The sequence below is a fragment of the Aethalodelphis obliquidens genome, unplaced genomic scaffold (genome assembly GCF_003676395.1).
Source record: "Aethalodelphis obliquidens isolate GAN/ISIS:26980383/991018 unplaced genomic scaffold, ASM367639v1 scaffold8, whole genome shotgun sequence".
Taxonomy (NCBI): Eukaryota; Metazoa; Chordata; class Mammalia; order Artiodactyla; family Delphinidae; genus Aethalodelphis; species Aethalodelphis obliquidens.
Genome location: NW_020837952.1, coordinates 24,632,179 through 24,653,395, shown reverse-complemented (window position 1 = coordinate 24,653,395; position 21,217 = coordinate 24,632,179). Strand labels below are relative to the sequence as shown.

General features: G+C 36.3%; 1 protein-coding gene across 4 annotated transcripts in view; it reads right to left on the bottom strand.

Annotated features, from left to right (window-relative positions):
• NAV3 (neuron navigator 3) overlaps positions 1–21,217 on the bottom strand; it is a 592,658-nt gene that overhangs the window by 181,965 nt on the left and 389,476 nt on the right. For all 4 annotated transcript variants that reach the window (XM_027107085.1, XM_027107086.1, XM_027107087.1 and 1 more), the window contains exons 6-8: positions 18,582–18,650; positions 15,279–15,418; positions 3,882–4,908 (exon numbers count right to left, since the gene is read on the bottom strand). In XM_027107085.1, the coding sequence (XP_026962886.1) occupies positions 3,882–4,908; positions 15,279–15,418; positions 18,582–18,650 (1,236 nt within the window). The remainder of the gene's footprint in view (positions 1–3,881; positions 4,909–15,278; positions 15,419–18,581; positions 18,651–21,217) is intronic.

Below are 21,217 nucleotides of genomic sequence, written 5' to 3'. Positions count from 1 at the left end.
CTACTTATTGGGAACTTCTTATAGCGAGTTAAACTTTTCTTAAAGTTTTCACCTTTGATTTTAGTTATATCCACTCATTAAATGGATAAAGATATGCCCAATTCAAAACTACTTTTATCACATAGTAGTGATAAATGAGTTATAAAAACTTAATATAGAATATCCTTGCACTGTGCAGGAAGTAGGACTAAAATGAAATTCATTAACTTCCAGAACTCAACATTACATTTATAGGACTTTGAACATTCAATTTGCACGAAGGAGTATTATGAAGCGTATAATAAGGTCCCAGAAGGAATAATTAATAACCAGCATGACCTAGAAGTGGGCTGAGAACCGGGGAAAAATATCACCATCACCCATGGATCTTCCCATTATATAGAGGTTATTTAATTTTCTTTAAATATCAAACGTATGTATGTTTATACATATACATACATATATATGTATTTTAAAGTTATTCTACTTAAAAGCAATTATTTCCCAATATAAATGATATCTGCAAATCTGCTATTGACATTTTCCCAGCCAGAATTTTCCTAGTAACAATACCTCTTATTTCTACACATACAGCAAGAACTGCTAAGCAAAGGAAGGCACACTACAGACTCAGGCATATACGGATTCAAAGGCAAACTCCTGCCAGGCCTGTGACTGTAAAAGATTATCATTATTCTGCCTTGAAATCGCTGCTTCTTCATCTCTGTAAAATGGGGTAACATTCCCTTGTCATGGGTTGATGACCCAGTTTAAATGAAAAAATTAACATAAATTTTGTAATACAGACTTGTACTAAGCAAGCACTCTACAAAAACCATTATAAAATAGTAAATTATTACTATTATTGTATCGAATGATCAGCACCTCCAGAAAAGTCTGCCAGGGATTTTGCAAGAGAAATTCTTAAATGGTGTTGGAGTAGTCAGAGTGGAAAGGACATCAGGGGTCACATAAGCCAAATGACATGACTCTACGATCTCTCTTTCACTGACAGTTAAGAAACTTGAATACTGACTACTCAACCTTAAGAGCATTTATATTATCATTTATAAAATTATTCTGAATTTATAAAAGACTCCAAGCAGCCTTTTCCTCATATGTAGACTATGATGTGACATTTCTTATTAGATGGTTTTATTTATTTTCAACTACTTTATATTATTGATAATAAAACAAATAATTACTGACATTTATAAGCAATTTATTCTGAATCTGGCTCTGTGCTAAAGACTTTACAATCTTGATTGCCTTATTTAATCTTTAAAACAACCAAATTAGGTAGATATTCTTCTACCACACTTTACAGAATTAGAAACTGAAGTCTGGGGAAGGTCATTTACTGTGTGGCAGGTACTGTTCTGAACCCTGTATAAATATCAACTCATTTAATCTTCAAAACAGCCTTATGAGGAAGCTTCTATTATTATCATCTCCATTTTACAGATTATAAAAATTGAGTCTCAAGTCTTTAAATGCCTTACACAAAGTCACATGACTAATAAATGGTGTCATCATGATTCCAACCCAGGCAACCTGGCTCTTGGGGCCATTGTCTCAATAATACAAGGTGCAGTTTCGGAACCATGGTAGAGCAAACGGACTCTACAGCCTGTAGTCCTAGCTACTCGGCTATATTACCTCACTTTTATAATCTCCGTTTTAAACAGGGCAAAAAGAAACTCAAAGAGGCTGGAGAATTTGGCAGTCGCATGGTTGATTCACACTTTAACCTCTAAACTGTGCTGCTTCCTCTTTCAGATAGCAAAGGTTACACTGCCAAATGAAAATCACTAAATCTGTACCCACTGGATATGTTATTGCAAACAACCAAAGAAGTCTGCTGCTACTTATAGAAAGAAGCTTGCTAAACTGGTGGATATATTCTTTTTGCTTAGATTTATACTCTCCTGTGAAATTCATCCATGGTGATTTGAAATGACAGATGTTCTTACAGAATACATTTGAGAGTGACAAGTGTGCTGAGTATGACATATTTTAAAGTTTATAATTTTTTCTTATATTTTTGAAACGTGGATTATGATTTTGACATGTGAAATTCTCCTTTGTCAGATAGGGTCTCTGGAGCTAGAAGCATCTGCAGACTCCCATTGTAATACAGGTGGGACAGGCACGACCTAGAGCAGTCTCCCTCAGCCATTGGTCGGCCTCGCACTGGGCCCCTCCCCCAAGCGAGCGACCGTTAGTGAGCAACTGTCAATGAGCAACTGACTGTTAGTGGTCCCTCTCAGCCATTGTCTGGCACCGCAGTGGGCCCCTCCCCCAAGCGAGCGACCGTTAGTGAGCAACTGTCAATGAGCAACTGACTGTTAGTGGTCACACTCAGCCATTGGCTGGCACTGCAGTGGGCCCCTCCCCCTCCCCCTTCTCTGTAGAAAAAGAGCCCAGAGAATGCGGACTGAGGGAAAATGTTTTTTTGCGACTAGGGTGCCACCTTCTCGGTCTGCTGGCTTTCTGATTAAAGTCGTTATTCCTTGCCCCAACAACTCATCTCCCGATTTATTGGCCTGCCATGTGGCAAGCAGAGCAAGCTTGGGCTCGGTAACACCATGTGATGCAGATACAAAGGTTTTAAATGAATTTTTGCTATTAAAGTCAGAATAGCAGCCTTAAATGAGGTAGCTATTTGAGGTAGACCTGAAATTCAATAATTATACATTTGTGTGGATGAGTATATAAAGCCCCAGAAAAAAATCACTTAAAGCACTTAGGTTTTTCACTGAGGGAACACAAATCATTATAATTATTTTCTTTACTTAAAAACTCACATATTTAATAAATTTAATAAAATTTGAAACTATATAATCTTGACCTTTTCCTATGTGCAGCAGATCCTACATCCTGTTTTTCCTGTTGATGAACTGTACACCTGCCAAAGTCGCAGGCATTATTCCTCCCTAGCCACCTCTTCACTGAAAGGACAGTGGATAAAAACGGAGACACAGCAGCAATGACATAGTCCTAATCGAGTAAAACTTACCACAAGACAATAGGCAAAATGTGTTTACACTACAACTGTTTAGTAGGATATATATTTTAAAATATAGCATGTGCTATGTATTTTAATAAATGAAAAATAATATAAATATATAACAAAAAAGTTAATAAAGTTAAATATAATAATTATATAGATTAGTATTTTTGCCTGGAAACAACAGGCCTAGCTGTGGAAATTAATATAAATTTTATGCTGGGAAAGCAACGCCTTATAAACAACAGTTAACAAACATGTACAATGTGCCACAGTATACAATAAGCATCTTATATGCATTTTGCCTGTTATTCTTCCCAACTCTACAAGGTATATACTGTTATTTCTATTTGACAGCTGAAAATGAGACTAAGAGATGTTAAATTCTTTGTCCAAAGGCATATAGCTGGTAAGTGGCAGAGCTGGGCATTAAGTCTATATCTGCCTGAACCCAGAGCATGCCCCCTTAACCATTATGGTTTACGTTTTCTCATGGGCGAAAACAAAAATATCTCTAAACTCTATAAAAATGAGAATTATTTTAAAAGACTAATAATAGAAATAATAGTAGTAAAAGTAATAGACACGGGGAAAAGTCATGACATCTGGGTTCTATTTTGCCTTTGACGGCAAGTTAGGTTAACTTTCAAAGGCCTCGGTTCTTGAGTGGGGGGGAGGGGAGGGGGGAGGGGAAGGAGAAGAGGACTAATAGATTGGAGGATATGGGAGGCTTTCTTTTAAAAATTTTAATTCTAGGCCTCTCTCTCCAGAATGAAATACTGTTCCAAAATGACTATGTGAAATAGGACTCCCCAACCTTCCTTATTATGTATACTCTGAGTATGCAGACCTGTCAGTGTTTACAGCTGTGGACCAACGGAGCTCGCCTTACCTATAAATGAATGGAGCCACGGTGGCAGTATTTGGGTGGCTGTGTTGCTGCTGCTGAGGGAGCTGGACAGCACCATTTCCCACGCTCTGCCCACTGCCTTGCGCCGCTGACCCCGCACAGGAACCCGCCAGAGAGGCGTGGCTAGCTTCCCTTCCTTCCAAAGGAGCAGGGCAGTTGGATGTGCTTGCTTTCTCAGTCGTTACGGGCTTAGGGAAGGACTGGGAAGGGCTTCCCTTGGTAGTCCTGAACTTTTCAGACTCTTTGCTTGTTGAGCTTCCCGGTGAAACAGTTTGCTTTGCTGTTGGCACCTTTGAGCCCGGTTTTGGAATCCCACTGGAAGAGGGGATTAAGCTTTCCTTCTTGGCTGCTGTCGTCTTGCTGCCCTTTGGGATGAAGCTTGCAATTTTAGAGGTCTTTTTTGGAGCCGTCTCCGCCACCTGATCTTTCTCGTCCTTGACTGGTTTTTCAGTGCAAACTTTATTTCTGTCCCTGTTCTTTTCCTCTTTTTCCTTTGGCTGTAGCAAAGACTTTTTATTGCTGAGATTTTTGCTTCCAGCTTTTGGAGGGGCTAATTTCGGTGACACTTTGGGGCTGCTATTTGTTGAGCCGCCACTATTCAGACCGCTGTTAAAGCCTTCCATTTCACCAGATTCAGAAAAGGCATCGTCCTCCTTCCCACCATCACTGGGTCCTGAACTGGGAGGCTGCAGGGGGCGTAAAGCAGTCCGGGCATTGACCAGCTTGAACTTCTCAAGCATGGATTTCTGTCCCGAGGGAGCTGCTCTGCCCCCGTCCGAGGCAGGGGGCTTCAGTCTGTCTGCAGATGGTGTGGGAGAGGTGCCTGGGCTCGACTGCTTCACGGTCAGCATGGTGGAGGTGGCGCTGTGCTTGGCATTCATGGACTTGCTGCGCCACGGCTTGCTAGCGCTCGGCGACGGGATGGCCGAGGCCGGGGGCTGCCCAGCGGCGCCGGGGGGCTGCGTGCTGCCACTCACACCTGAAGATGGTTGAGGTCCTTTGGAGGAATCTGGACGTGGTTAAGAAGAAACATTTTAAAAAGGCTGGTTAGTTTTTGATCACTTATGTCACACCACTGAGTATTTCTAACTGTAGGCACAAGGAAGTTTCTTTCCTCTGAACTGGAAACGGACATGCTATGTGGCATCAATCACTTCTGTAATGTGGTGGTTTTTGTACCGGATATCAAACATTCAGTGTCTGAAGGACAGTGATGTTGGGGAAAAAAAAAAACCACAACACTTTTTTCCCCTTCTAAAATTATTCATAGCCAAACGAATTTTGCTGGTCACAGAGGTCTATAGATGAATAAAACACTATCCCTCCCCTAAGCAATTCTCTGTATTCTTCCAGCTACTACTGTAGCTCATAGCAGTGAATGGATATTCCACCTTGCCTTATAAGAATAATGAATACTGAGAGATTGCTTTAACCTACAGGGAGCCTAGCTTATTCTTATCTGATTAAATATGCTTTTGAATCATAATTTAGCTTTTTGTTAATATTCTTTTTATTTGTACAAAATAAATATTGAAAGGGATGTTTACATGGGTCAGATAATCTACTAAGAAATATATAAAATATGTAATACAAATATTTAATACTAAAAAATGTGTAATACATAATATGTATAATCCTTATAACAGCCCTACAAGGTATGTATTGATATTTTACAAATAATTCTTACAAATAATAATTTTATAAATAATTTAAAAAAATTCTACATAACTTGTCCGAAATCATCCAGCCTGGACCTGAACGGATTTCAAAGCCTGTGCTCTTAACTAGCACACCTGCAGGTTCCTGTAGGGATCTGAACAAACTTTAAATTCTAATAAAAAAATCAAGCTACTTTTTGGGGGCTATAAGAAAATAAGGCCAATTATCATATAAGTACTTATAATGCACTAGTGTTTACTTACTTTCCACGTAGAAATCTCATTATGATATGAATTTCTATACGACTGTTATAGCACTGATTAATGCTTGATTACAAGTCTTATTTTTAAGCATGAAAGACTAAACCAAAAAGAGATTTTATAACAATGCATAGAATAAAAAAAAAATTGAGCTTGGAGTTAAGAGATCTCAGTATAAATGTTGACACTGGAGAACTATATAATTCTGGTCATGTCATTTACCTTAAATTTCATCTACCATAAATACCTCCCTCTTCCCTCCTCTTTTTCTTTTTCTTCTGAGAAATGGAGAAAAAAATGGATAAATGATTAAATTAGATATTTATGTAAAAGAGGCAACGTTGATACTGTTAACATACTAGATATTGTCAAATAAATGAAATGTCCAAAGGAAATATTTTATTAATAAATCCTTTCATAATATTCAGGAATTGGAGACCATTAAATTCCATTAAATATTCATAGATCTAAAACTACAATGCTTTCACTTTTAAATGTTTTTTCCAACAGTATCAAAAATGCATGATAAACAGTAGGTAATTAAGCCAATTGGTATAGAATACTTGTCTTACCCATTTTTCAGAAGAAGTTGTTTACATTAAAAAGTTAATAAAGAAAGAGATAGGAAAAGAGGTTAAATTCTTCATTAAATATTTGTGTGAGTTAGGTTTTTTTAAAAGAAAGTAAGTGTGCCTAAAACAATATAATAGATTTGTGAAGTTTATATTAACAATGCCAGTAGTATAGACAAACGTAGATAACTTCACTGTGATTGCCTGTTTCCTCTACTGCACCGTTGATACAGTCCATGAAAGCAAAGACCACACCAGTAATGCATAGTTCTACATTACACACAAAGCACCTTCTGTGTGACAGGCACTAAACTAAGTTTTTGAAATACATTAACTCAGTCCTTCCAACAACTGCATAAAATTTTCATTATTACCCTCAATTTGCACATGAAGAAACTGAAGCACAAAGAGGTAAAAGAACTTGGCCAAAGTTACACAACTTGTAAGTGACAAGTCTGAGAACTGAACTTAGCTTGGGATTCTAAGTTAATTCTGTCAATCACTATGATTTTTCAAATGTACAAGAAGTTCAATGGCTTATCAGTTATAACATTATTCCTTGACTCTAGAAACACAAAAAATAGTGAATGTCAAATTCATGCCTTTAATAGAATTGTCAAGTAAACTTTATTTCTCGATTACCTAGATTCAACTGGAAACTAAGAACATCTCCAAACAAGATGCATTTTCTCAAGTTCAGTGAATTGTGTATGTGCCCGTGCATTTCACACAGTGACCTTACTGTTTTGCAGATTTCTGTCCAACATATATGCCTCCATTTTTCTACTATTTCCAGAAATATTAATCAATGCTACTCAGTTCCTACAATCTCTAGGACTTGAATCTAGGCATAACACCTGTTAATATTTACTGAGTGGCTATTCTGTGTAAGACTCCCCAAGACACCTTACAATATAGTCAGAGGAAAGAAATCAGACTCACAGAAGATGAATGGCATATATTAAACGTTAAACGAGTAGGAGGTGGGAAAGAAAATGGTAGAGATCAGAAGCGCACAAAGGGCTGTACAACATTAAATAAGATCAAGACAGATGAGCTAAGGGAGATATGCAGGCATTCAAGGCAGGAGTAATACAGAATTTTTATATGAAACTATGTGAAAATTTATTCTATTTATTTACATTTTAAAAATATGTACATACGGGGCTTCCCTGGTGGCGCAGTGGTTGAGAATCTGCCTGCTAATGCAGGGGACACGGGTTCGAGCCCTGGTCTGGGAGGATCCCACATGCCGCGGAGCAACTAGGCTCGTGAGCCACAACTACTGAGCCTGCGCGTCTGGAGCCTGTGCTCCGCAACAAGAGAGGCTGCGATAATGAGAGGCCCGCGCACCGCAATGAAGAGTCGCCCCCGCTTGCCACAACTAGGGAAAGCCCTCGCACAGAAACGAAGACCCAACACAGCAAAAATAAATAAAATAAATTATAAAAAAAAAAAGTACATACGTATATTGGGACACAGAGCTAGAAATAAAGTACCCCCAAAATGAAATCATAGTCTGCTGTAGTATTGTTAAGAGGAACATAATGGCCTCATATTGAATTTATCTTCACTTTCTTACACTGATCTCAAAAGTTATTTGCAATATTTCTTATTCTATAATGAAAATAATATTAATAATTATTACAAATATAATAATGCCTACTGGCATTTTGCTGAAGGTTCTTTAACTATATTATCTCACATTAGTGTTCACAACAGCCTGATGAGATGGGAAGGGCTCCTATTTTTTTGTGTGTGTGACAATTTCATAATCACTTTGCCTATCTTTTTTTGGAAGGGCTCCTATTTCTAATTCACACTTGTGGAAACCCAAGCTTTGAGGGTCTAAACAACTCATTCAGTGGTGCACAGCTAGTGAGGAATGTGTGGTGTGGCTAGGATTTGATCCCACATGTGTGATTCTAGAGCCCAAGCTCTATAATTATCGTAGAATGTCTGACATTTTAAGTGTTTAACATAACGGTCTCAGACTTTAATGTGTGCTTAAGTCACTGGGGATCCTACTGAATGTACATCACATTGTGCTTCAGCAGATCTGCAGGAGGCCCCAAGATTCTGCATTTCTAACAACCTTCCACATGATACCAACGCTGCTGGTCACAGACCATGTTTGGCTTTAAAGAGTTATTTCTTATGACAGTGTTCAAATCGGCTAAATTCATTAAATGTTCCATAGCTGTGCAGCATTAATATTCTTCGTTCTGTGGGATTCTGGAAGCTCTGTCAGTTCTGCATTCCCCCCGGATGCTTGGCAATCTGTGGTGAGAGATCACTAAAAACAAAAGAGGTTTTCCTAATGTCCTTTATTTCATCATTTTCACCACATACTTAGTGTATATCTTCTGTGTTTCTGCAACTAGGTTAAGAAGCCAGGGGACTCCTACCCCTGTATGCCTGGGAGCTTTGGTGAGGATGAGAGAAGAGGGCAGAAAAGGACCAGTCAGGATGCTCTGTAAGTGTGCTGACATTAGCTAGATAGACTGCTACCGCAGTTCAAGTACAGAGGAAATTCAACATCATCACACCCAAAAATGAGACAGGAGGGACTCCAAATTATGACATCGACATCCAGCCTACAGTAACGGTCACAGCAAAAGCTATAAAATCGTTCTCAGATAAGTACACACATAGAAGACACTTCTCTGAACTCAGCTCTCAATCTGTGCCCAGCTCCTCTCTATAATCAGCAATGAGGTGCTTCACGTTGCATGAAGAGTGAAAATCATAAGTCACTGTGCATCAGGAGAGCATTAGAATAATGAGTGTCTCTCTGGACACCTCACAAGAAAGGGTGCAGAACAACAGCTGCTGAAATGGCAGCCTCTGCAGCTCTGACAGAGCGGGGGTCGGCACAATCTGTGCGATTTACATATTCAATAGTAAGTAGCCTGGTCTCAACTGATGCATTGCTGAGTGTTGTTAACTCAGCTTCTGACTATAAATGAACTGTTAGCTGGGTATGGCGGAAAAGCACAGGTATCTAATGCACATATTTAAGGGCATTCCTGCAACAAACTTGTATCTTGCGTTTGCAGGGCCTCTCTGTCTATAGCTGGTTCCTTGTCTCTAGCCTCCAAAGAGAAAGTTTCTTCCACTCCCTCTCCTTTTCCTCCCCTTCTTCTTCCACCTCGCATCCACCACCACCAATTCCATTGCAACCATATAATATTATTTATCAACTGCTTACTTTTCCCAAGTACTTTGATACATGGTATCACATTTAGAGCTTCTACCCATATGCCTCTTATTTAAACTCATAATAATCTATAATATACATATTATTTCTCTTGTTATAAATGAGAAAACTGAAGCTTAGAGAAAGTAACTTGCTCCAAATCATGCATAGAGTAAAATTTAGAAAAGACAAAACCAAAATTGGAACCCAGGTTTATGTGACTACAAAATTTGGAGGCTTTTGACTCTCCCTTCTTTCCATATGTTTGCTTGCCCACCCAAAAATTCTGCCAGTTCGGTTCTCCAGAAAGTCACATGTTTGTCACAACAGTGAAGGCAACTGGGTAACTCCCCGAAATTTGGGTTCCTTCTTCCTCAATGAGCAGAATATAAATGGGGAGAACATGATACAAGATACTCACTATTCAGTTACCTATATACTATCTCCTACTGGCACCATCCTTTTGAGTTGATGTAAGAATAGATTTTAATTCCTGCTTAGAAAACATCTAAATTCAGAGAGTCAATTTTTAGTTATTTCATATACAAAAAAAAATAACTTTGATGACCTGGGAAAAATGCCAATCTAGTTCTAAAATTAATACACGGAGGTAAATGTGGCAGTCACAACAGGCATATGGGAAGTTTAGATAAAGACGATTCTCCATGGAAATTTGGCAGGTTCGCTTCCGAGCTCACTGCTACGTTGCCAATGGTGCTACTAGCCTGAGAAAGGACCAGGGAACATCCTCAGTTGTTTATTTCTTCTTCCTCACTGAGTAGTATACTGTTTGGATGGAAGCAAACCAGCTTTCAGTTCACAAAGTAACAACACAGAAAGGAGCAACAACAATAAAAATGACAATGGCACCACTCTTTTGAAAGTATTCACTGTACAGCAGGCATTGTGCTCAGTGATATGTATGGTCCCTGCTAATTACAGAACGACTTCAGCATCACAGATCATTACGGAAGGAAGGAAATGACTGATCAATGTGGTGACGGCAATTAGCTTGGTAAATAACTAACTTAAGACTCTCATTTTACAATAATATACCAAAATGCAGTGAACGTTTCGAAAGTTAAAAAAAATAGCATTCAAATTTGTTTTCAGTTGTTTTGTTACCAACTGGCCCCTTGTTTACCTCACCACACTGTCTCCCATAAATGATGGCTTGCGAAATGCCTCAATCATCAATTTTATGCTGAATAGAAACATGGAATGCTATTACAGGGATTGTAGGGGCACTGTCCATTCTGCACATGCATATATTGTACCATTAGTAACGTGAGAGTGCCACTTTGTGGACTATTGAAAAATTTAGGGAAGCTTTAACTCACCAGCCAGATTTTTTTAAAGTATGTAATTTATGTACGGGCATATAAAATACATGTACACCTCAATATGTAAGCATGTATACGTAAGTAAACAACATATATGCCCAAGTCTATTTAGTCATATCACTTGACCTATGTACTTAATTGTTACCTCATAAACATCCTCAAGATTAACTTGAAATTATGTCATTATAGGTTTATATAATTATTAAGGAAATAAAGCAAAAAGTCATGGTGGAACACATAATGAAATCACCCGTAAAGAGATATAATGAGTAAAACGTATTTGCATTGCATTGAAAAGGAAATAAAACAGTTCAGTTCTGTGGTCTTAAGAGTAATTTCAGAGTAATTAAAAAAGTACTTAAGAACTAGATAATTATGTTTTAGCTGTCAAAACTCCACGACTAATGCAACATTCACATTAAACCTATAGTTTTAAAAAGTTCAATTTCAATTTTGCTAAATTCTCCATATCAATCATACTAAATCTATGTTGAGTGTAAATGAAAGAAAACACTTTCACACCAGAAGCTACTTCATTAGAACCCAGGAGAACAGAAAGGAAATCTCCTCTTCCACAGATGTACAGGTACCATGTAAGAATCACACGGGAGAAACAATAAAGAGATGGGAGCATGCCCTCTGGTACTGTGGCATGTTTCTTAGCAACCGAGAAAAACATCTCTCTGCTAAAGAACTCTGCCAAGTAATAAGTGGTTACAGATCATAATTCAGAAAGTGAATTCCAAATAGAGCTAGGGACATTTACATTCCTAATAGTACTGAACTGTTAAGCCTTTTTCATATTTATCATGTCGATTTTACAAAACAAGAATTATTTCTGAAGATAATTTGCTTCAGGCATATAAAATGTGTGCCCAAATGAACCAGGGCATTTTTTTTTTTCACAAGATCCCTGATTTCCACTGAAAAGATATTTGATTTTTCTTTAAAGCATACATCTGTCTAGAGTAATCTCATAGGGTGCATGGGCAAACTGATAAATGCTAGTGTCAGAACATATTATTCATTGTCAGTCTCTGCATGTCAGGTCACCAAGGGAAGAAACTTGGACTCCCCAAAGAAATGCTTTTCTACAAACAATATACTATCTTCACTTCACCATTTGTTCTGAGAAATTTGTTCCTACATTCCATTTCAACAGAATGGTGGGGTGGCATTGCTTTCTATTTTAACATTTCTGTTTCAGCCTTCTCTGCAAGTGATAATCTATGGCCATGTTCACCGATATTTTAATGCATTTGGTGAAATGAGCACACTATTTTTTGGATTACTATTAAAATGGTATTAGAGGTATCTTTTGAAGTGCAGTTTGTGATTCTCTTCTGATTTCCCTTTATTAGATAAGCCACACAATTCATAAATAAGCTATTTTTACCATTCCATACATGTGAGAAGCTACTGTGCTTTCAACAGTATGTTTTTTAATAAGGAAGTGAAATTGTTTTAATTGTGAATAAACCTTTACTATCTATTACAAATTCTAGAGATTCCCCAATTGATTCACATAACTCAACATTTAAGACTTCTTAAAGAAAGCAGAAAGTACATTTTCACTTAGAAGCATTCAGGGAGCACATTACAGATAGTGTGATTATTTCTTTTGAGTAAAAATATCTTAATTTATTTATTATTTTTTTTGCGGTACGCGGGCCTCTCACTGTTGTGGCCTCTCCCGTTGCAAAGCACAGGCTCCGGACGCGCAGGCTCAGCGGCCATGGCTCAGGGGCCCAGCCACTCTGCGGCATGTGGGATCTTCCCAGACCGGGGCACGAACCCGTGTCCCCTGCATCGGCAGGTGGACTCTCAACCACTGCGCCACCAGGGGAGCCCATATCTTAATTTATTAAATTTAACTGTTATACTTTCTAATAACTAAAAAGGAATGGCAATTAGAATACTCAAGTTAGTAATTTCTGAATTCTGTTATTATAATACTGTAACCTTTGAAAATTCTTGTTTAATTTTCACCTTATTTAGCCATGCCTAGGATACGTATGAACTATATTGTCACAGAGATCAACCTGTCATCAGATGGAATCTTATTTTTTTATATGCTATGTTAACATGAAAAATCTCCATGTCAAAGGTTAAATAAAACATTCTTATCCAAAAAGATGTACCATTCAAATAGTCTAAAGAATAAATTATAAACTGTTTCATATGTGATGTTTATATTTGTTTTGTTTGCTCTATAATTTAAGCTAATATTTTGGAAATATAAAATAGCATGACACAATGATTAATTTAGAGATGATACTGGATATACTGATATGAAGTTGTGATTCCACATTAATAGAAAATGCCATATAGCATGCAAAACAAATTCTAGAAGGCTGTATTATATAATGCAATTTATGCTTTAATTATGATTGACAGTTTACAGACATTTAATGCCTACATTTGACATATAATATTATAAATATTTGTGAATGTGAGATCATACACTTTAAATGTTTTGGAATTTTACTTTGTTGGAATTAAAAGTAATGGCTAATTCACCATGAAAACTTTTGCTCTTGATACCGACCTAAGGAAATCTGCTTATGGTCAAAAACCTCGTAATGTGTGTTATCTGTCTCCACCTTGTGGTTATTATAAATATTGCTACTTTCTAATTTTGCACTACTTCTTAGACATACATAAGAGAGGCTGAATGGCTATGGAAAGATATGAATACTTGGCTACCTCTGGATTTTTACTTTTAGACACCAGAAATACAAAAATTATTTCACATGATCAAAAAATACATTATGATATCAAAACGTTGGGTCATCTAAAGCATTTCTAGGTTTCTTTGCCAATGTTATTAGTCATTTTTTGCAAAACTCTTATACAACTATAGTCTCATGTAGCTAAAATCAGACACTTGAGCAGTCCACTCAGCATATCTTAATGTCTAAACATGTTTATTTTCCCTTAGTATTTCATAGCATATATAGGCCTTTGTATGATGCTTTCTAGGAAAGTCACAAAATGAGGGAGATATTTTTCTGATAAGAAATTCTTGTCCCCTTTCTCTCCAGGAGAAGCGTAAGTCTTCAGTAACATTTCTTAGGTTCTCCAATCAAAGGTTTTATTCTTTATTTTAAAGAGAAAATCCTAACTTCCAAACACATACTATTTTCTTCTTTTTCCATTCAACTCAAGAACTGGGGATATTACAGGGATCAAGATACACTGCTTTGCTTACAGGGATTTACAGTCTGTCCAATTTTGTTTTAATGGGTAGGAAATTTTCATGAAAGTGTATAATTCATAGATCACTCCTGTCAATGCATGTCTGAGTAAGAGAAGTCTAATCAGATAATCCATATTAAACAATTGGAAATGATCTAATCTGAGCCAAAAGGTTTCTACCTGGTTCAATTAGTCAAACCAAATTTGCCAGCTGTTCTACTAAGTGTATTTGTCACTTTGGAATTTCATGTCTTGTTGCATGGAGAGTTAAATACTACACAGAGAAGTTAAAGTTTTATTGATTAGAAAATACTACCTCAAAATCCCGCAACATGCCCTAGTCCCTCACAGGGTCACACTGCTCCCAACAGCAGAGGTTCTTGATTTTCTCATGGTTTAGATGTAAATTACACATCCTACCGTTCGGATGCAAGCTCCACAGGGATATGCATCAAGCCAGCACCTCTTTAAATATGCACTGTGCACATTGGAGAGAACTGTGTATCATACAGTAGTTAATATATAATCTGCCTTTAACACACACTTCCACTGTGTCCTTTCTTCCTGATCGTGTGATTGGATATTTCTATCATACACTCGTTCAAGAAAATAAAACAAACATGAATAATTTGTCTCTTATAGGAAAAACTAAGGTCATAATATTTATCTGTCCTGCTGCTCTCAAAGACTAAGTACCCTTCATAATTATGTCTTAAATTTTGATGCTCCAACCTTAACTTCCTCAAACATGTATGGCATTTAATGTTAACTAAAACCAAGGATTTGAAAACACTTCATATAGGTTTATGATTTCAAGATAAGTGCTCATAAAACATGAGAAAACAAAAGAAAATGCTATTTACATGCATCCAGGAGGAACTTTTTTTGAGAAACAGATTTTATACTTGGGGATAATCACTAACCACTTTAATATAAATGACTATATTTCCTTAAAGTGTTCTTCAGATTGGAAAGGTCCTGAAAAAAGCTGGAATTCAGGAGGAGGCACTTAGACAATGTAAGAAAGTCCACTGATAACATTTCCATTCCAAATGCTGTAACACTGCTTAAATACTAGACTTAGCATGTAATTTATTAGGCCCATATGTTACACTTGTGCCTTAATGATGTAATGGGCGAACACTTACCTTTTTCATTGCCATTTGCATAATTTGGAGGCTTGTTTTTATCAATGCTGTTAAAGCTCTGACTTCTCCTATTTAAATTGGAGGCTCCCTGGACCTTGCTGCTGCTGCCTGCAGCTGGTACCCTAGAGGGACCTGGAAGTCTGAAATAGTACAAGAAAAATTACATCATTATTGTACATTATAAAAACATAGGGAACAGGAGGTTCTGAGCAGGGAAGAGTTAATGGGAAAATCATAATTTATGACATTCAGCAGAAAATGTTGGTTTAAGCGACAAATAGCTAAACACAAGGTTTGAAAATCTTCAGAAAAATCTTGGTTCATATGATATAATTTGCCTCCAAAGTATACTAATAATGCAGGACAATTAGAAATAAAGTAATTTTAACTAAAAAGTCATGCCTATATGTACCTGATGAATAAAACTTTGATTTAAAGGTACTCTAACAATTACATGAAAAGCAACGGAAATAATAATACTTAACTAGAATCTATTATATTCTCAGGGTATTAACCAGCTGCCTGCAGTTGTTGTTAAGTTGTTCTTTTCAATATACGGGACATTTGTTTTTATCTTAGGTGGCTGTATCTTAGATGAACTTGTACATTAATAAAAAGAAGAATAAAGTTACATACAAATTGCAAATAGCAAATGCTTACTGAATATCTAAGCTAGTTAATTACTCAAAAACATGGTGTGGAGACCAAGGTCATGAGTTCGTTCATATTTGACTGATCTGTCTCACATTAAAACTTTCACTCTCTTGCCAAAAGTAAGCACCTAGACTCTAGCTGGTTATCTCACAAGTGTGGCCAACTGATCACACAGGCCATGCGACAAGGATGCAGGTCTCAGAAGAAGAAAATCTAGAAGAAAATCTATGCTAGTAGAATGACAATTTAAAACACACCTACAGTGATAGTAGCTTTAGCTACTCGTTGTGTATGAAGGACAAGACATGAGGAAATGTAGGTAGACTGTATTAGAATTAGGGGAAGTTTGATAGGAGGTAATCATCTGCAGTTATTTTATTTGAACTATAATTAAACATCAGTTTGGATCATTTATTTCACTGTTTAAACAGTTTCCATATTAAAATTTCAGGTATCAATTATTTCAAGAACTGTGCGTAAAATACTCAATTACTATATTTTATTTTATACTAATACTAATGTATATTGTGTATGTATAGTAAACTCAGTCCGCATAAATGAAAAACTAGAAATCAAGAATTAATATTGGCATCTTAAGACATATTTAAAAACATGATATTAAGGGTTGCCAGCATCTTTGCTAGTGTTTGCTGCCACCATGTGAATGTCACTGTGTACTGCTCTAATAAGTTCTATTTTAAAAGAAAAATAACGAAAACAATCCATAACTTGTAAATGTAGCAAATAATTTTTTCTTGTTATACAAAATGTTTAAAATAAAAGAATGTTTATATCTAGTATATTGGTACCCAACATTTCACAATCAGTTGCTACAATATTCAAATTTTAACTCACCTTATTATACTACTTGACACATTATTTCCATAGATTATCAGGAAATCAAACTCTTAAATGTATACTATAAATATTTTATAATAGTAACAGGTATTGCGAAATGGAATGAACATCAGGAAAACACACACGCCAGCTTAAGACCAGAAATGTTGATATCTTGGAATAGTTAATAGTTTCAAAATGTTGACTGTATTTTGGAGTTTAAATACATATGGCTAATAAATAGTTCCTTCAGCTATTTTGCTAATTAGAGGTTGTGTCATGCACAAGATTAGAATCTTTTCCAAATGACTCCAGCATTTAACTTTTACTCAAATGGATCTACAGGGTTTGTAAGTCTAGCACAATAACCACAGACACCAGGAATTTTGAGTACCAGTGATTGCACTATGTAGAAGGAACTCAACTAATTAATTTGGCCAAATGTCCCATCGTAATAAATCTGAGACTAGTCCTGTAGACACAGCCATAGGCTTAGAAAGTTCATTCCAAACTCACATTTATAAACAAATTTTGTCACAAAATTTGCCCTGCTTGCAATGAAACTTGACCTGTTTCTAGAAAGCAATTAAAATGCATTTTGATCTTGACTGTGACCCATGAAGCCAAGTGACATTTAGTTCTCCGAAGAACAAATTAAAACAAATTAAAAAATCCATTTGCTCTTCTCATTACCCTAATTTGACAGTCAGCCAGAGCTCAAGATCATTCATCAAAGTAATAAAAAGAGAAATGAGAATGAAGCCAAAAAAAGAGATGTTCTATTAAATCAAAGAAGTACTTAAAATATATTTTATATTCATTAAGTCTTAGAAGTAATAATAAAAAATGCTTACTGAACATGGCAGGTCACTGTTCTTTGTGCATCCTAGTTTATATCATTTCTTTTGATTTTTAATTAAATACCCTTTTAATTTGCCTTTCCAGAATCAGTTTAATTACTATGGAAATGAACATAACTTAGGAAACCAAGGCAAGGGGAAAAGCACATAACCTCAAGTCAAGGCATCATAAGTAGTTCTTGTGGTCAAATACTGCACAATATGATTAATTATTAGAGTAGTGACTAGTAAACCACCACTGAGATACTTCCCCAGTGAGTGAGATGGCACATATAATCACATAATAATCAGGGGGGCAAAACACATTTGCTGTGGCTTCACTTAGCTGTACCATCATGCCTCCAGTAACCTAACATTAAAAAAAGTCACTTTCCACACATTTTTCTGTACCAGTATTTTCCAAACAGTATAGAATGCACTGTCATTTATTATAATAGACTGCCTTTAAAATACATGTGATATAAAGAAGCAAAAATTTAAATGATTAAAGATAAAAGAATGGTTCAGGCTGAGCTGGTGCTAACTTCCCCACAAAAATCTGCCAATGTTTCTCACTTCTGCTTCCAAATGTGCAATAATTAATGCATACCCATTTCAAAAAGCAATTACAATCTTGTTTTACTTCCAGATTTGTGGCCTGGAAAGAATGGGGTCTTCAAAGCAATTTTTCCCCTTGACTTTCTCTAAGCCTAGAACCTAGACTTCAGCCCAGTCATAGCACTATGTATAACTAAACTGAATTAGAAGAACCCAAGACCCATTTCATAATCTAACACAAACATGCTCACCCCCAAGAAGGCGTATGGAAATCTACTTGGAAGAATTCGGTACTCTAAGCTTTTCATCCAGAAGTATGTCAGTTTTTGAAAAAAGTTAGAATGATAGGACAAAATATCACTGGGCATTTACTTTATTATCACTAACAAGCAATAAATTAGAGATATTAACTGACCTAGTAGGCTTTTTTTGACTGGTTGCAATTCCACTGTGATTAGACTGAGTTGCATATCTGGCTGCCAGACTGTATGAGGAGAAACAGAGAAATTGAATTAAAGAGATTCTTTGAACATGGAAAGAAAGTACAAACTTACAAGAAAACTATGAGTTAATGAAATGCAATTAGAACATGTACAAACATGTATAAAGAATAAATTAGAAAATTATGATAATGTAACACATATACCATGACCTTTGATTATGAACATATTATGAAATAAATAATGCTGTGGACCCCTTAATAAGTGTGTCATCAATGAATTTTAAAAAATGGTTGTGTGACAATATTAATATTTTTAAAGTAATATTATTCCATCTTAGAAAAAAATTCAACCTTTGTAAATGACAGTGAAAACTTCAGGAAAGCTAAAGTTTGACTTAACACCATAGCAAGATCTCTTTCTCAAAAAGATTCAAATGGAAAAAAGAGCATGAAATGAGAGTCATTATTTTCTTTTATAAACTCTTCTAGTCTGCTGTTTTAACCTAAATACTATTTTGAAAGCCAAAAGATTAAAATATCTGGTTTCTGTGTAGTAAGTTATTGTTGATCTCTAGTCCTGGATAGAATATTTTATGGAAGTGATTAATACAAGATGTTTTTCTAGAGAAAGATCTATGCAAAAAATTGAGATTAAAATGGAGTCAAATTCTTCAAAAACGGACTGAACAACTGCTGATGACCATTTCTGGGCATTCTTGAATTACAATTCTTAATGATTTTTTAAATCACAATCTTTGGTCGAAAACACACCAAAAAGCATTATGGAAACCAAGTTTTGAAGAGCAGTGGATACTTTATAAATGAAATGAACATGTGTGCTTTAACTTGAACTGATTTCTGAATTACCTAATGGTTCTGAAATTAGTGTTCTGAAGGCTATAGTAAGACTCAGTGGGCCTAAACATGTTCACACGTGCTGTGATTGTCATGGGTTGATGTGTGAGTGGAGAATCACTCTGCTGGTGAATTGTTATGACTCTACATGAACACATTTGTTGTACATGCACAGTTTCCAAGGCCTCCAAGGAAACAGGAACAACATGGGGTTGTTGGAGTCAGGGTGGAAGGGTCATGTGGAGCCCTGCTGTTAATCCAGTTGCTTTGCTGCTAAGTAGAGGGTATTTAACCAAGGGAAGGATCCCTTAAGATGGCGACATGTTTCCTGAGTAAACTCTTACTCCATGCAGCCAGTCTGTGGTGGGAGTATGCAGGCCTTTGAACTGCCTGGCTAGAGAGGAATAAAGAATTCCTCATATCTAGACAGCTTTTCAGAGCACTTGTTTTTCAAGTGGATATGTGATATATTCTTATTTGCAGAGAGTGCATTCTGTATTCTAACTGTACTGGACACTGAGACAACTGGCTACAACTGGCCAAACTACCTCAGCAACAATAATATCAGAGGACAATTTAAAAGTAAAAACCAAAGCACTCCAATGAAATATTAATTCAAAAATTAAAACTAAAAGTACCCAAAGTGAAAAAAAAGAATCTTCTGTGAACATGTCAGTCTGCTTTGTCAACCCAAGAATAAGAGAACTACCTACAGGTTCACCATGATGTCTTCTATCCTGTACCCTCCAAATTGAACACAAATATTAGCAGGAGAGATGCCAATAAAACAATGTACTTTCCCTCGGGGAACTAAAGCCACCTCATGGATTTTTTCTTCCATGATTTTAAAGATGTATCATAATTTCTAGTATAGAAGTAGAAAACCAACAACAAAATCTAGAGGTTAATCGACTTGGTCAAAATCAGTCTGATTTTATTGCCCACTTGTGTTTTCTAATTATTATGAGAATACTCTACTAGTTGCCTATATTTTTGTACCAAGCCATCCTACTTTAATTCTTTGAAACTGGGCTTCTGCCCTATACTATCCTTACAAATGTGAAACTGTTATTTGAAGAAGAGTTTGATTCAACTCTCACCATATTCTAATATTTTTGTATTTGACCCTATTTTTCTCTCTGCCTTTTTAAATTTCTCTCTTTCACAGACTGTCATACTAATAAACTCACTTGATCTGCCCACCATCATTCTTGTCCATTTTCTCTTTCTTTCACCAGGCCCTCTCCCCTTACCCATCTCTTAAAAGCATGCTTTTTCATATGTCATCTTTCCTCAAACACTTGTATGCATTCTTTCATTTGATTCTTACCTAAGATTTCAGGTGAACTCTACTAGAAACTAGAGTTAATAGCTGCATCATACTCCCAGTCATCAATATCAACTGAATAAAAGACATCCATTTCCATGACCTTCAAAATCAATTACCACATCAAACTCACCATTTTCCTTTTTTTAATCCCCCAAGTTCTAATCAGATCCTTCCTTTCATTTCATGATTTCTGTACACAGGATCACCATTTTCTTTAGGTGTTTGGGCTTGAAACCTCAATTGTCAACTCTTCCCTTTTTCCTTCCTTTTAATTATTGTAGATGTGCAATCAATACCCTGCCACGCTGATTTGACCTCTACAAATTTATCTATGTTCTCCTTCAATTTTCATGTTTACCATCTAACTCAAGCCCCAACACTTCTCACAATGCCTCTAGCTCCCTTTATTTCTCTCTTTTTCTTT